The sequence below is a fragment of the Pezoporus flaviventris genome, unplaced genomic scaffold (genome assembly GCF_033815535.1).
Source record: "Pezoporus flaviventris isolate CSIRO_AGI_PZ_B2104156 unplaced genomic scaffold, CSIRO_AGI_Pfla_v1 ptg000001l, whole genome shotgun sequence".
Lineage (NCBI taxonomy): Eukaryota > Metazoa > Chordata > Aves > Psittaciformes > Psittacidae > Pezoporus > Pezoporus flaviventris.
The window spans coordinates 39,723,528-39,740,625 of NW_026892549.1; the positions used below are offsets into that span (position 1 = coordinate 39,723,528).

Below are 17,098 nucleotides of genomic sequence, written 5' to 3' on the forward strand. Positions count from 1 at the left end.
GATTACTGCTTACAAATAAAGTGACAAGTTATTAAACAAAATAGCAAAAAGTGTTACAGCACTAGTGTTATATTGTTGGGGTTTTTTACTATACTGTTATTTTTCATGCTTCCAGAGTTTAGTGGATACAGTTGCATATTTTAATACTGTTCTTGCACGTTTCCCTTTAATCTGTTTCATTCTGTTGGAAAAGCTGCACTATATAAACATTGTCTATTATTTTAGCTGCAGAATATTATCAGGTGGATTTTTTTAATCTAAAAAATGTTTTTAGAGTTATTTTGTGATTGCAGAGTGAATGTTTGTGTTCAGTGTAATTAAATTTAATGGCATTTCCTGTACATTTTAGTTTGCTCTGGTATGCCTTTATTTTCATCAGGAGTTGTAAGTTTGACTTTTTTGGTTTTAGAAGCATCGAGTTGGCAGTCAGACACAGTTCCACTTTAAAGCATTGAAATCATTGTCTTCAGATTCTTGTGAATGTGGGGAACATGTAGTTTCTGCTTAATGCTCAAGAGCTATTTCTTCATGTTGTTTCGGTTTGTGTTACATAGGTTTTTTCCTTTTGTAAACTTAAAAAGTGAAGATGGAAAAGATTAATTAAAAACTGCTTCTTCCTTCCTATTGCAGCTTTTATGTCCAGGTCAGCTGGAGAGGCAAATGGAACATGTTAGTTACTCTTTTTAGCTGCATACATCTTTGCTGTTCTTCATTTATCTTTTGCTACTCATGTTTACTCAACTAACATGTTATACCATTACTTGTAGAGAGACTTTTTTCCTTGCTTCCTTAAGAAAACATGAGGAAAAAATTGCCTTCAACTATTGTTTGTTTCTCTGTTATTGTAACAGTTTGTCTGACTTAGCTCAGTTTTAGAAAAATAAATGTTTACCCTGGAAGGAACTACAGTGGCTGGAGAACTTGTAAAGCTCTGGGTTCATGAATGTGAAGACTGAGCAGATAAGGATGCTCAGATTTACTTATTTAAATCTACTGACTAATAAACATCTGAAATAAAGATGCCATTAGTGACAACTGATTATTCTTTTTCATCTTATAAGGAAATACAAGATCAGCTGTAGTGCAGTACAGGTATTGTATTCACTTCTTTCAGGCTTCTTGTTTGCTCAAGTTTGACTATCCTGGTATTTCTGAGTAAGTTGGGGGGGGGGGGGGGTGTTTGTTTGCTTGTTTGTTTGTTAAAAACAAAAAAATGCATGAGAAAGAATCTTGTCTGATCTTTTTATGCCTCAAAAAGGTAAAAGTACAATCATGTGGTATAATCGCATTAAGGGTTTTTTTCCAGTCACTAGCAAGGGAGAGTTCTGCTTTTGCTAGACAAAGTTCATTCCAAGTTTTTGATTATTCAAGAATGCCTGAGGAGTGAAGCTGAAGTTGTTTGTTTGCATCCTAGCAGTACTCGGAGGCCACAGGAATCAGGTTTCTGTTGTCTAAAAGGTAGAAATCTCCTGCCCTGAACACTGTACAGAATTTTGCAAAATTAATAAGGTATAGAGGCTTTTGCCAGCACAGAGGCTTTCTCATCTCACTGCACAGTTGCAAATCATTTTCCTGCATCATCTTACCTTAGTGTCTTGTGGACTTCCCACTTCCTGGGCTTGGTGATCCTGGTGAGAGCTGTCCTTGAGTACTCGCCTTCTTCAGAAATGGGAGCCTCTCCTGCTAGTCTGCTGTGGTCCTCACAGTAAAAGTTCTGCAGCTGCGTGGCTGAAGAGAAGTCATGATATCAACACAGGGTGGGGCTCATGTCCCTCATGGGACTAGGAGCCAGGAGCTAGGGATTTTGAGGCTTGATGGTATACCTGGACTTGAGTAAGCCACTGAACATTCTGTGCCTTTCTCCACCTACAATGCAGATATTTATCTACCTTGCAGGTGCGTTGGTTGAGATTAATGAGTTGTTTGTAAAGCACTTCGAGGATGAAAAGCACTATAAAAATGCTAAGTATTATTATGTATGAGCTCTTGAGTGCATAATGGCTGTTTGCCTGCCAGTATTTAAAGCAATTTGTTGCACACTAAGTATGAAAGGCACTGTATGAAGTCAAGTTCTATTTTTCGTTTAAGAAAAGTCACTCATGTCACACCACTGGTCTTCGGTATTATCTAGATTGAAAACAGACAAGATTTTTTAAAAGGAACTATTTCAAAACTTTAAAATTGTGTTGCTATTATAAGGGTTTCTTCTTAATTGGTCATTTCTTACTCTTTATATGTCTTGGGTTCTGTTTGCCAAATTCTCAGGTCTTCTACCTTCTTCTGTTTTTCCAAATGCTTTTTCTGTCCTTTCTTACGTTTCTTATGCTTCTGTCTGAACTTCTCTCCCTGACCTTTCTGACTGTCTCTACAGTTATCACCAAAGCTCCTGTTCTTTGTGCTCCTTCTCCTTGGTGAGTCTTGCCATGTTGCACAGGTTTCCTCAGCCCTTCATCTGCCCATCCCTCACTTTGATCATTCCTGCACCCAGGCTTCTCCTGCTCTACTGCCCCAAGGAGTCTCCTGCTCTGGGCACTTGCTGCCCGTGCTGCATGATATGGTGCTTTTATTCAGGTTGCTTCCCAATAAATGTGAGAGTGAGCTGCCTGTCGGGCTGGCAAAAACAGCCACAAAAGCAGCAACACTGCTCTGTGTTTGAGAGCAGACCTCCCTGTCTGTGACCTGTTGGTTCACAGCTATTTGAGCATGGCTTTTTCTAAGCATTCTCCAGTGGCAATGTGGACTCCCATGTAGGGCTCTTAAACAAATTGATAATGAACTTGCTTTGTGAAAAAAAATTCCCAGGTTTTCTGAAATTACAAGTTGAAACAACTGCATGTTGTTTATTATTTCCAACCCTAACCATTCTATGTATCAGCACCATACAGTCTGTCCAGCCTGGATAATAAAATACTTTGGCCCCAAGTACTGTGGTCTGCGACACCAGGTTAGAGATGTGAAAGAAACAAGTGCCCCACCTTAAATAAATTCACACTTATATGTAATTAATTCAGTGCAGTTCCCTTCACTTTATAAGGTATGTCACATAATCAAAGAATTCATGTTTTAACTGTAGGAGTAAAATGTGAGAGAGTAGGTTTGAAAATTCATGTACCGCACAGTTAAGGACTTGTAGTTTATCATACACAGTTCAGGCAGGAAAATACAGTATGTGGCTATGTTTGGCATGATAAGAAGTGTCAGAATTCACTATTTTGTTTTAGTTATTGCATTATCATGCTCTGTTTTTAAAGGGATCTCAGAGAAATTATTTAATAATTTTAGTAATTTAATATTTACAAGTTTATTGGCAAAGGGCTTTATCCGTATGATAACTGGCTGCTCCTTGGAAGTGGTTATTACATATGTCCCTGGGCAAAGGAAGCTGGATTTTCTTTTTTTTTTTTTAATTCCTTTAAGATCATTCATATTAAAAATATTTGACTGGAAAAAATCTGGTTTTTTTTTATGACATAGAGATGAAGTATGGAAAGTTTGTTTGTTTATTTCATTAAATTACTTATTCCCTGGGGAGTTCTTATTTTAGAGCCTCAGTAGATGTTTTTCCCTTTACTTAATTTCTGAACAAAGAGGAAAATGTTGGAAACCAAGTGTTCAACAAACTGCCTGGCTGCATGGAAGCCTTAGAAAAGGGGAATAAAGGGCTCTTCAGAGGTCTTTTGGCAGGCGTACTTTGTAGCATGCAGCCTGAGAAAACTTTCATGAGTGTTTTTGAAAGTCACACTGTTCTCTTTCGAGTTTAGATGATAAATAACCAGCCACTCCAACGAGCTGTATAGTCTCCAACTTTTTTACACTTTAAAGATGTTTATTTTCAGGTATTCATGGTTAAAATGCTTGTTTAAAGCTATGTTTCAATTTCAGATCAAGCTCATTTTGAACCATGAAGGAGTATTGCAGTTATGAACACGATCTACGTTTATATATTAATAGTTACGGCATATCAGATGTTCTTTAAAGGAGCATGTGCACTTATGTTGTCTGTTTTCATGTTTAGATGTACATAAACTTAAATTAGGTCTTACCTTACGTATTTTTTTCATTATGTCAACAGAGGTGGCATAACATTAAAGAAAATGGCAAAGGAATAGTCTGTTTCTCACATCAATTCCAGCTGTTCAGTCTCAGATTTTCTGATAGACACAGGTGATGAGAAGAGTTGGAAAAAGCAACACTGAAGTCCTAACTTCTGTTCACAAGTCGTAGAAATGAGATGCCTTATGTAATAAATGCTGCAGTCACTGCCGATCTACTTGTATGCTGCTTGGGTTGGTAGTTCTTGAATGTGCTTGTAAACTGGTCTGTAGTTGTTGAGTTGAGGTCATTCTCTACCAGACAAAGTGGATAGTCATCTTGCAAAGATGTCCTGTTTAACACTGTGTTGGTCTGAGAATCGAGTCACACTGTTCCATCACAGTAGGCAGTGATAAGGCTTAATTTCATTGACGTGCATTCTGAACTAGCACCTGTGAGGTGACTGGGAAGGTCTCATCTTTGTGAATGCTTTCTGATTGCTCTGCACTGATTATTATTAACATACTTCTTATGGCTTATGACAGAGACGAAGTTCTTTAAAGAAATAAATAGTGTGACTTGTCTGGGTTTATAAAGATTTATTCATGGTCTGGCACACCCTGCCAATTCGGCAGAAGCTCAGCTCATGAGAAGAGTTGTCTTCTGGGAAAGCTTAAATTGGTTCCTCATAAAGGTCAAGTTATACCAGCAAGAATTACTTCGTGCTATAGCTCTGTCCCAGTGGTTTTCTGAGTAAGATTATTATGTTGTCTGAGAGTTTTGGGTTGTAGAGTACTTTCCTTAACTAATACATGCTTTCTGGGAAGACTTTAATTGCAGAGCAACCCAAAGAATACAGGAGAAGTGTCTGTTTCTAAAACCAGCTTGATAAAGACAGTCTTGCTTTTGTTCATTTAGGGTCTGTTTTCTCCTAATAACTCCTTTGTAAAACTGTTTCACAAGATTTGATATAGAATAGGAAGGTGGTAGACAAATTTCGGCAGCTTTTGGTGCAAGTGTCCTCAGCTGTGAGAACCAGCAGGAGGTTGCAAATGGGTTGGTGGAAGGTTGGCAGCTAGAAGTTCAGCCAGCTGAAAATAGTCTGCTGGGGTGGCTGAGGTAGAGACACTGATTCTCTCCTGTTCCCTCTGGTGTGACAAGTGGTGATGATGGACTGCCATGAGCGCCATGAGCAGGCACAGCAGAGGCACGTTGCTTCAGCTGACTGTGCCATTGCAGGGGGAGCAGCCACATTGGAATCAATGTCGCTGTAGCTGTTTGCTCAGTGAATGCGAATTGGGAGTCCCAGTGTTTATAAAGTTGTGGCCAGGGCCATAAGATTTGAACTCACAGTCATATCACTTTGCAGTAGGCCGTGTGGATGGATTGAAATGGACTTCACATTTTCCATAATCCCCCAATATGCGCCTGTTTCTTGTGTGACACACAGAACGCTATGCAGCCTTTTTTCCCAGTCATGTTAAATTTTATTTAGAGGTAATAAATGCCCTTTTTTCTTGTATCAGATTGAGTGGGAAGCCTTTGCAATTTTATTTTCTTTTGATACAACTAGTATCTTTTTGTTTGTTTGTTTCTTGTGTCATTTCTGCCTCCAAAGCTGTTTCTATCTAACCAAAGCCCCAGATAAATAAACACATAAGTGAGCTGTTTATGGTTGAAATTTTTCTCACTTGCAAGAGCCTGGCTCCTGTCAGAGCAACTGGAAGATCCAGCTATGGGCTCAGGTTGCTGCCCATACCAGCCTGTTTCTCCAGTGCACAGTACTATGCAAATCTGTATATTTAAAGCACAAACCTGTAACAACAGCAGCAAAAAAAGAGAGTTGGAGTGGATGTTTGACAAATCACACAAGACCATCTCAAAGTTCCAAGTAGAGTTTACAAATTAGTAATTAGTTAAGTGGGATGTCCCATGGAGAATTTCATGGATTACTGCCCAGCTTTTCAGACAAGGTAGCTAAGCCTGGTCTGAAGAAATGCCTGTCATATTTAGGTGGCAAGTTAGATTATCTTCATCTTGTTGAAAGCAAAACATTTATTGCTTCTTATAGATTTGCCGTCTGTGCAGAAAAGAGCTGTGTAAACTATTTTCAGTCTAGAAAAAAGAGTTGGAGACCTAATTTCATGTGAAGACCCTTTGTTTGTCGGCTTACTCCACCATCTGATTTTCTAAAATAGATAAAGCAAAGTGAGTGAATAGGGTGGTGAAGATAGTTTAGAAATGAAGTATTCTGCTTTTTTAAGTCGGCCTGTGTGGGGAGTGGCTGTCATGAGCCTTGCCGTACCTCTCTTTGGAACGCGATATGAAGTAGAGAGGTGTTATGTGGGTGACTGATACCTGCAAGGTGTGCATCAGGGGAAGTGACTGGGAGCAAGGTCAAGATTTGGTACTACCTGCAAAGGTCAAGACGTGCAAGGTCAAGAGAGGTACTGCCTGAAGTACAGCTAGATGCATGATCCTCTCTCTAGGAGTTACGCAGCTGCCGTAATTTGTGATTTTTCATCTTTGTTTCAACAAGATGAGTGCTGCTTGCAGTTCCTCCAGGAAATCTCCCACAGCAGTAGCTGGGGTGTTGACCATGGGATATGAGGCCGTGGAGAAACCCAGAGGTCCTTCGTTACCACTCAGGGCTCCCATCTAGCTTTTGGGAGCCAAATGTGATGTTTTCTCACTGGAAAGCAAAAGGCCAGATGGGCAGGACTGGAGCCAGTCCAAACATGTGCTTTAGAAACTTGCAGATGTGGAATGTCTGTTGTCTTAACTCCTCATGATGTGCATGCTATGGGACAGGGTGTAGGGGAAATGCATGTGCCAGATATTGACCTGCTCATGGGCTGTCACACCATGAAATAATACACTGGCCTCTTCCATGTTCCCAACACCTAGAAAAGGTCATGGCAAAGATTTTACCTTAATTATCATAGTGGTAGTTATTGTTCAATTTACTGCAAATCAGCCACCAGGTCAGTGCCTACTGATGCCTTAGCTCTGTGCACTGCACAGTTACTGCCTCCGGTAAAATATTGCTGGCTGTGCTGGTACCAGTATGCCTATATAAGGATGGATGTGGAGAGCAGACACTGGTAAACCTTAACCATCCATTGCTGACTGTCCAGCCCTGATAAGGGAGGAGGTAAAGTGTCCTATTACCCACCTGCCCGTTGCCTCACAGCCCATGCATCCTGTCCCCAAGAAGTTTGGACCTTTCCTGCATTGTCTGGCAGGATGAGCCCAATGGTATGAACCATGGTGCGGGATTTCCCAGGCAAGCTTTTCCAGCCCTATTACACTGTATTATAATTAAACATGCAATCTCTGCCTTTGTAGAGATTTTGTGCCATGGCAGAACTCTTGTATTTCAGACAATCTTGATTACTTTGGGTTTTTTTAACCCTAAAAATAGATTTCTCTTATAAATGGGTCTGAATGTTTGCTACTTGATCATCCTGTTGCTTTCTGTGTGTTTATACTTTTGTTCTTTCCTTTCAGCGTTTATTAGAACAGCTTCCTTTTCCTCAGAAGTGCTATGTTACTTATAAATTGCCTTTTTTTTGCAATATAGCATGTATGAAATGGGCTGTAGATGATGGCTACATGGCTTGAGAGTAGAGCTCTTCATTTTGATGTGTTTTATAAACAGATGGCAATAAATGATCTGATCCTGTGTCCTTTGACTTTAGTGGGAGTTTTCCAACAAGCGTATTTATGCAAGAGCAGCCCGTCTGCCAGCACCGCGTCAGCGGGCAACATGCCTTTGCATTCAGCACTGTTGCATGTCCCCGTGCCAAGAACGAATTTTGCCGATTCAGATTTGCTCAGTTTGTCAACACACAGCTCCCATTGAACTTTGTGGGACAAGAATCAGTCTTGGCATGGGGCCGCAGGCAGCCCGGGGAGCGCTGCCCATTGCCAGCACCAGCGAGAGGAGCAGCACTCAGCCTCGGCTCCACAGTTTGCAAGGGTCTCATCTCCTGTAGCATGTGTTTGCTGTTGTTTAACCAGTGGGAAGAGTCGATGATAAAAAGAGATTTCCTAGGTTAGTTTTCAAGGCTTGGTTTTGTCAGGTTTTTTGTGGCTGTCTGTATGATTAATGTGAATAGGAAAATACTGTTGACCCATTTAAATCATGTTAGACAACATCCATTGCTCATCTGCATAATGAAATACACACTGAACATTACAGCCTAAGTATAAGAGCCAGTGAACTACAAAAATAATATTTTACTCATTTAGATTATGAAGTAAAATACAGGACATTAGTACTAATCATAGTATTAAACTTTAAACCATGCAAATTGTAATTGTCAGTGAAAAAGAACTATAAGTTGAAAAGGCTATTAACATTTCAGCTTTAACAGTTAATATGAGTAATTTTTTTTTGCTATTGTGCAGCTTTGAAAAGTCTATGTGCAAAGCGCTTAATTGTAAGTGCAGGAGTGTTTGGTTTATATCATTATTTAATTTCAGTTGTTAAAGAAATGTTAGAAATATTAATTTGCAGTATTAAAAAGTATTAAGAATTTATATTACAAAGTATCAATTGTAATCTTTACTGGGATAAAATTAAATTTAAAAGGCAAATTATTAGTAACCGAGAGATTAAATCATTTTAAGCTTTTATTTAAGTACCAGAGCAAAAATGAAACCTTTGAAAATATTGATTTTGTTAAATAGAAACATCATTTTCAGCATTTTAAACTAAATACAAATGTTAAAGTACTGAATTTAGGCTGTCAGGTTTCTATGGTTACCTACCTTTCCAGCAGTTTGGTGAGATGTGTAAATAGGCCTATGAGTCACTTGTAATTATTTGGTTTTGTTTGTTATAGTTGTAATTCTGTGTTCAGTTTGAATCTAATATAGTTCACACCACATGCTTTGGTTTATGTATATTTTAGTCCATATGATTGACAGTGATTGAGCATTTCTTATGGAGTGCTTGGGTTTTTTTGTCATAAGTGATGTATGTTGGTATTTCTGAAAATGTAAACAACTTCTTCCTGTATCACTGTTTGATAAACAGGGACTTCTGTGATAAGAAAGAGGTCTTTGTAAATGTTACACAAGGAGATAAATGAAAAAAAAGAAAAGAAAATCAGCTCCTAAACATTATACCATACTCTTCCAAATTCAATCCATACTCCTATCATTATAATTTATTCAGTGACCCAAATGCCATGTATTTATGAATAAGCTTCCAAGTTACACATTAATAGAACATACTAATGACTGACAGGTTTAAAAATAAATGTTTTAATTATGATGCTACAAGTTATCCACAGCAAGCTCTTGATTGGAACATCTTCCTTGTGGGGCAGAGGGGGGAAAGAGCTTATCTCCACCACCACCACCACCACCGTAGTTTAGTAGGAGCAGCTCTAAACTCTTGCACCTCTCTGCTCCTGTATCTTGAATTCCGGGTTATAGGATGAATTCCCAAATGTTACACTCTTCACTCTAGCGAAGGATATGTACATGTTTTCTCAGTAAAGACTCACTGTCCTAATGTAACTTGTGTTTTCATGTGAAAAGAGGACAATTCAAGTAATTAACATTTAATACAAGGCAAGAAACACTGTTAGCTGTAATTTTTACCAGATGAATAGTAATGTAATCTTAATTTATCAAGGTATTCATCACAAAATTGCTGGCAGTGTACACTTTTTTATTATTGTTATTGTTATTTTTGAGAGAAGACTGGCTTACCATTCAGAAATCATCTTCTATCCTTACAGATTCAGCTGCAGGTATATTGAAAATAATTATTGCAATTGGTCTTACGTTCTGTGCGGGGAAAAGACTCCTGCCTGCCTATTATCTTCCTGTGTCTCAAGCTATGCAGAAAATCCCAGTACAATGTTCAGGAGCACTCCTAAATTTTCTGAGCAAAAATTACTCTTATTTCAGCAGCTTTGAAAGGGTGTCTGTGGGAAACATTTTTTTGTGGTGATTCAGACATATTTTTTCCATTTCAGGTAGAAATTTAGGAGTTTAAAGTAGGATTTATTTTTAACGTGTAATTCTGTATCAGGCGTGTATATAGGACATGAACATGCCAGTTGAAAAACAGTTGTTTCACAGCACACCTGAAAAGATTTTATCCCAGTAGGATTCAATGAATGTTAGAGCTGTGGGTGGGTGCATGTAAACAAGAAGACTCAGTATTGTGTGTAAGAACTACTTGAATAGCTTATTATTTTAATCCGAAACAACTGCTATTTTTAAAACTAACTTGTTCCAACAGTTCTTGCTTCCCTACAAAATCAAAATTTAATAAAGTAACCAATCTTTCAAGTGAAAGTAGTTTCTCCAATCTTTTTAAAAACCTGAAGGTAGATAGGTAATGATTGAAAGATGTATTTAAATATGTAAACCTGAGCAGATATGTTTCTCATTCCAATTTATTCTCTTTATGATAAATTAATTTACTCAATATAGGAATGCAGTAACGTAAGAGGAATGTTTCTCCTGCTAGTCACAGAACTTGAAATTTGCCAGATGCCATGATTTGGAGCCTAAATTCCCCTGATACTAACTGCATGAAACTCTTAATATTGCTTTGCCCAGCTTTTGTACCTGACTTGTTTCATTTTGCTGTGATACTTTTGTAGACAGCGCCTTCTTTTTATTTTCTACTTGTGTTATTCTATTGGAGAAAGAAAATGTAGTAGAAATAACACTAGGATGGAAGGCTCAATTGGCGAACTGCAATGTCCTGTTCCCAAAGTTAAGCCTGTACAACCCAGTCCCACTTCTGTAATTGACAATTAATTTCCTTTGGTATACGAATGAATACAATTCAGATACAGTATTTGTTAAATCATACAATAAACTGGGAAAGTGCTGTTTAATGAGATCAGGATTTTACTCAGTCAATTTCTTAGATTGCTTTGGTGTGACTCTATGTGTTTGTGTATATATACATATATATACGCATACACAACTGCTTAACTGGTTGAAGGGGTTTTTAAGGATATAAAATTAATTTCTCCTTTTTTTTCTTGTTTGTTAAAGTTGCACTCTTGGTTGCTGCTGATAAAAGGTGGCACTGAGCCAGCTTCCTGAAGGAGCTGTGGGGAGGGTCATGGCTTGTCATGACCTGGGCACCGTTACTTGAATGTTGTTATTATTGAGATGAAGTACCCTTAGGCTGTCATCCTTCCTGTAAATAGAAGAGGTTCTGATTCTCTGTGGTTTCCCAGTTTACCAACTTGTAGAACAGCTATTTTGTTGGCCCTAAGTTTGAGTGAATAATGAATTAGAAGACCGGCACTATTCCAGAAGGCACTGATTCATCATTTTAGTGTGCTGGTGTAGACTAATAATAAGTAAAGCCAAATAAGAATGTACTTCCATATAGTTTATAAATTTGCAGCCAATTAAAAACCTCATTTGTGTTGGCGTACAGCAAATACAAATTGTCTGGTTCCGCTGTCCGTGAAATAAGGTCAAAACTGTAATTAACAGGGGCATAACTGGTCCTCAGGGCCAAACTTAACTTTTTCCGTGTCATGGAAGAGTCCAGTGGTGTTGGTAGAGGGGCTGCTTCTGCTCCCTTGGAATCAGTGGGTGTTCGGCCATTGCTTTGCTTTATTGCCTCTTATGAGGGTAATGAGAACAGCAATTCTGTTAACACCTTTATTAACTAAACAGCTTTAGTCGTTAGTTTCCAGTTAATTTCAATTATTAAATAAACCAATGCCAAATTAGAATATAATGTTTGTGAGATACTGGCACATGTTTCAGTTTGTACAGTCATAAGCATGCTGTTGCTGAGGTTTTTACCAATGTGTTGCTGTTGTAATTGAAGTCATATCTATCCTGATGAATATTTCATTTCCCCAATCATGTTATTAAAACCAGAGTGGTTTTACCCTTTCATTTCTGTTTTCTCTTCTCCAGTACCATCATGACAGCTGTGGCTGCGTCCTGTTTACAAATTGCTGCTAGTCCCTTTTTCAGTAGTCCTTGTGGGTTTTGTTTTCCCCTAATATGGGCAATTAGGAGGAAATATTTCTCACGAGCATGGACTTTCTCTTATCCTTGTAATGACACAGTCCTGCAGTCCAGGAAACAGTGCTGCATGGTGTCCATGTCCACGATTTCCTGATGTGGGAAAAACGTGTGGAAAGCATCTGGAGAGGAGGAGACCCCCTTTACCAGCTTGTTTCCTGTAAGCGAAATTCGAAGACCTTGTCTGTGCAAATAGATTTCAAAATAGAGTCTGCCCTTTGACTGTCTCCATAATTACACAGCGCTCTCTGTATTTTATTTGGCTGCCAGAGCAGTTAACCCCTGGAAGTAAGGGGCTGATGATGGCATGACCAGCACGGGTATGCAGACATGACCATGTGAATACACTCTTGTTTGGAGCAGCCTGTCGTTAAGACCTCGTTGCAATATACTTTTACCAAATTTAAAAATTATTTTGTGTTGGGCTGTGCTGGATGCTCCATCCTTAATGTACAGAAAGCATGGAGGTATTAGCTGCAAAAAAGAAAAAAAAAAAGAGAAAAGGAAAAAAAGTTCTTTCTTGGCTTTGATGTAATCAACATCTGTCAACAGAATGAATTTGCTTTTGTTTAATTTCAAGGGCTCTTGTCCTACTTTGCCCAATCAGTTTCAGCTTCTGCCTCAGGCATTTCCCTGTGTTGTTCTTTTTTTTATCCCCCCCCCTTTTTTTTTTTTTTTAAGCAAATGCACAGGTTATTGCTTGTGAAATGTGAGCTGCTCTTTTGCTACACAGGTTACACAGAGTTGGAGAGAACCTTTAATCTTTCCCATGCAATTTCTGAAGCTTGGACGTACCATTGCAACACGGGGATTACAAAGTCAGTGTTTTAAAAGACAGAATTACAAGTAAATGATCTTTCAAACCACAACCCTTACTTTGAGTTGGAACATTGGGTAATTAACAGTAAAAAGCTATATATTCTTACCTAGTTGCATTGGTTGGATTCCACATACCCATAGTGATTCACCCATAGTGATTTTTAATAAGTCACTTTAAACTTTAGTCCTCTGAAGTTTCAGCAAAAATAATATTTGCATAAGAAGTAAAATTATAATATTGAAATGACCTGACAAGGCAAATTAAAATCTCTAGTGTTTTACTGTCAAATGCATGTATCCTAAGAAAATCTCCACAGTCATTCTTTTTTCAGTAAAAAAAAAAAATTATCATCTTTTGAAAGTAGTTATCAGAACAATGCTTTTGATGTTATTAATTGTTCATATACACTAAGATTTACTTTATCAAGAGCAAGTTGATTTTATTTCCTAAATGGGCTAGATGTTAATTCTTGTAATCCTAAATAACTTTGGTACTCTGCTTCTGTTGGGACTATGACTAAATCATTTTTAAAAATGTTAATTTTATTTCTTGGCTCTTTTAAGATGTACCCTTGTATTTATTGTAGCTTAGAACTGTCCTGAAGTTTATCCTTTGCTAACATTTTTGTTAATTGCTTGGAAATTTGAACTCTCATAAATAAATACTCCAAAAAAATGGTTTCTAACAATCACGTTTGATGAATCATGTAGATGAGCAGTTTTTTGCATGGCTACCCCACACCTCATTCATTGAAAACACAGCTGATAAATTGCTGCAAATGTTAAACAAGAGGCATTAGAAAAGGGCTTATGTGAGAGTTCATTTCCAACATCTCCTGTTAAAAATACTTCTTGACCAGAGGAAAATCACATTTAAATGACTAAAATCAGCTTAATTAAGGGTCATTAATAGAGATACACATAAAAAACTCTCCACTCTGTGAGTGAAATGGGAGCATTTCATTATATAGTATAGCATGCATGAACAGATAACAATTAAAATAGACCTAGAGTAAAAGGCTAATAAATATAGGGCACATTGTACTACAAAATCAGTCACTTAAAAATGCTCCCACCCATCATCATACTTGAATTCTGTATTCAACCCCTTTGGCTGCCTCGTTTAAGAGAAAAAGAAAATGTCATTTCCTCAGAAGATAAATTCATCTGGTAATTCACAAAAGCTCACAGCGCATATTTATACTATTAATACAAATTAAGGTCTGTAAGGAATGCTGAGGAATCCAGCAGCTCCGGCAGGACATGCATGCATACAGATTGCATAGTGTGATTCACTGTCAAGTCAGAGGAGAAGTTGTCTGTAATTTTCTGTGCTCGGTACATCCTATCTGCTGATGTGATTCAGTAATGCTGGTAATGATTCTTCTTATTGCAGCTGCTAGTAAATACTCTGTTACTTGTGGCAGGTGACATAGTCTTTCTGTTGGGAGAGAGGAAAAATGTGTAAAAGGGTCAACTTTGCATCCTGGCTTTGGTCATGTGTTACCAGGCTACCTGGCTTCAAACTCCAGGCTCTAATCAACAGCTGCAGTTTCCACTGGAAGCTGTGTAAATCCTGTGTGTATGAACTATCTTACAGTAATTAATATACACAGAAAGCTTAGCAAGAAGGATGTGCTTGAGTGCTAGAGTTGCAAAAGTAAATTAGGCACTGAGAAAAGCTTTGGTAGGTGTAAGGGATGGGGAGGAGGGAATATCTGAGCCAGACTTGGAGAATACAGCCAGTTGTTCCTGTCTCCAATGATTGATGATGTTGCTATATCGAATTAGCTGTGAATATGGGAGCTTAAAAAATAAAAGGAGCTGTGGAGGCATTAGGAAGGCCTTCTTAAGGAAGGAAGTCTGTGGATGAAGTCCAGATTTTCATTATAAAACAATAACTTCATTATATTTTAATGCCACTTTATTTCTTTTTATTTTAACTTTGAAGGAAAATGTTTTCTGCTATGATTTTTTGTATTTCAAATAAAGGTTTAGTTGTCCTGTGTTTATAATTCTTGTGATGTATTTTAGGAGTCATGTTATACTACGGTGATATTTATTTTATTGTCTCATTTCACCTGTTCAAGTAGTAGATATTCTTGTATTCGTCTGGTTTATAATGAGTAGTTAGAATAACAACAGACTACAGTGTCTTATTATCCTGTTATCTTGTGACAACACTTACAGTGTCTCTGGGAGAACAGAGGCAAAAATTTAATTCCAAATAAAAAGCTATGCCTTCCAAATGTGGGACAGCCGATAGGTACACACCCATGAATATAAAGTGGTTCAGTGTACTTAAGAACATGTATTTGGACATATGGAGCTTTATTGTTGAGCAATTTACAAGCCTGCCTGCACCTTTTCTTCCCCAATTAAACTTTTACGCAGTAGCCAAGGTGCCCAGGCAGCATGCTATGTGTCAAGGAGAGCATTCATGTTCCCATATTCATGTCTGCATGGACTTCAGCTGACTGCATCAGTGCGCATGGGTTTTCAATATATTTATAATACCTTCAGCTGTGGTAAGAGCAAGGTACTTCCACTTCTCTCTCTAAAAGGCCTACCTTAGCTTAGGCTGGCAGACTGATTGCTACTTCTGAGGGCTTAAAAGTTGCTCCCTTAGCAGATTCTGTGCTTCCAGCTTCCAGAAATGGGTGCAGACCAGCCAGGGAGTTTGTACGATGCTTTGGGCTCTTTGGATGCACTTACATGTTGTGCAGGTTAAATAGCCCACTTTCTTTTTTTTTTGTATTTAATTGGACAATGATTTTTCTTCCTGTGAAGGAGACACTAGGGAAAGCAGTAGGTGAGGTTGTGATTAAACTATATTTAAAACACCACCAAACCAATCCAGCCTTCTGTTAACTGAGCATCTCTACTTCCATGGAGACACTGTCTTCCCTTTTGAAACAGGCAACTTCCATTGGGGTACCCAGGTTACACTGAGAGCTTGATCTGGGCCTCACTCTCCAGCTCTGCCTTGTTACTTATCAACAATTTAAAAAAAAAAAAAAAATAACCCAAAACCAAACCTGTAAAAATTTCCTTGTGTTGAGTAAAAGGATTTACAGCCTTTCAGATACTGGTAACTAAGCGTGGCATGAATCAGCAAAGAGACAATGGGTTACACTTCTAAAGCAATCTTCGTACAACTGTTATTTCATTCATTCTATGTTTTGGGGCTCCAAAAAAAGGTGTATAACTTGAATCTCCTGTATAACATGGAATGCTGTAAAGTGCATGTGGAAGGGTGATTTCTGTATCTGGACATGATAAATGCATCCAAAAGAAAGGAAGGAAGGTACAACAAAATGAAAACATAAAAGATATGGAAGAAACTTCTTCTAAAAAAGAAAAAAATCATTCTTGCATGGTACAAAATATGTAGTAAATTAATTTCTTGGTTTCTGTGATACAAAAATGTTTAGTTACTTCTGTTTAAAAGAAAACATGATTTACTGAAGAGTAATTATTCGTATGGGTCACTTCCCATAAAGGTTTGCTCTTGTGTTTGTATATACAGATGACATTTTTCAGAAGCAGATTAACTATTACATGAAACTTTTATTTCTGAAAAGCCCTCTATTTAGATTGTAGAATGTTTGAGTAATGGAAATATGCAATACGTGCAATTGTATTTTAATTGGCAGTGTCAATAATCAATAATCCCTTTGAATTTAGCATGTTTCCCAGTTTCAATACTAGTGTCATCTTTTGTGATGCACTGTTTTGGATTTGATGTCTCTGACAACCTTTGGGTCTCAGTGTACTTTTTCCCCCTTTTTCTTTTTTCTCTCTTGTTTGGTTTTTGGTTGTTTTTTTTATTTTTTTGAGAGGGGCAAAATGTTTCATTGCCTAACAGCTCAGTTTGAGCAATGAACACTGTGCTGAACTGTCATCCCGAATTCCCATGTGAATTAAATGGAAATCTCATTCAACTTACAAATTTTAATCTATTCAATTGCCTTTGGCCAAAATTAAAAATAACTTTTTTATTTTTAATAAAAAGTTTTTTCTTTTGCCTTCCTAGGCAGGACAAATTGAACCCCATTCCTTGTGGACAAATCACAAGGGCAACATTAACTTGGTCATGCTCGAATCCATGACCAATTCTGAAAAAATACAGCTGAAAATACTGTCTGAAATCAATATTAAATCTTTTCCTTTTTTCCCCTTCTCTTTTCTTGCTATTGTCCCTTATTTACCA

At 37.8% G+C, this 17,098-nt stretch overlaps 1 protein-coding gene across 7 annotated transcripts in view; it reads left to right on the plus strand.

The window, feature by feature from the left end:
• METAP1D (methionyl aminopeptidase type 1D, mitochondrial) overlaps positions 1–17,098 on the plus strand; it is an 84,235-nt gene that overhangs the window by 9,021 nt on the left and 58,116 nt on the right. The window contains exon 1 of one of the 7 annotated variants that reach the window (XM_061453524.1): positions 7,185–8,089. The exons of 1 other annotated variant lie outside the window; for it this stretch is intronic. In XM_061453524.1, coding sequence (XP_061309508.1) covers positions 7,759–8,089 — 331 coding nt within the window. In that variant the 5' untranslated portion in view covers positions 7,185–7,758. Of the gene's footprint in view, positions 1–7,184; positions 8,090–12,147; positions 12,227–17,098 lie in introns of those variants that run through there. 5 more of the 7 variants (XM_061453531.1, XM_061453539.1, XM_061453515.1 and 2 more) reach the window with 5 other exon arrangements.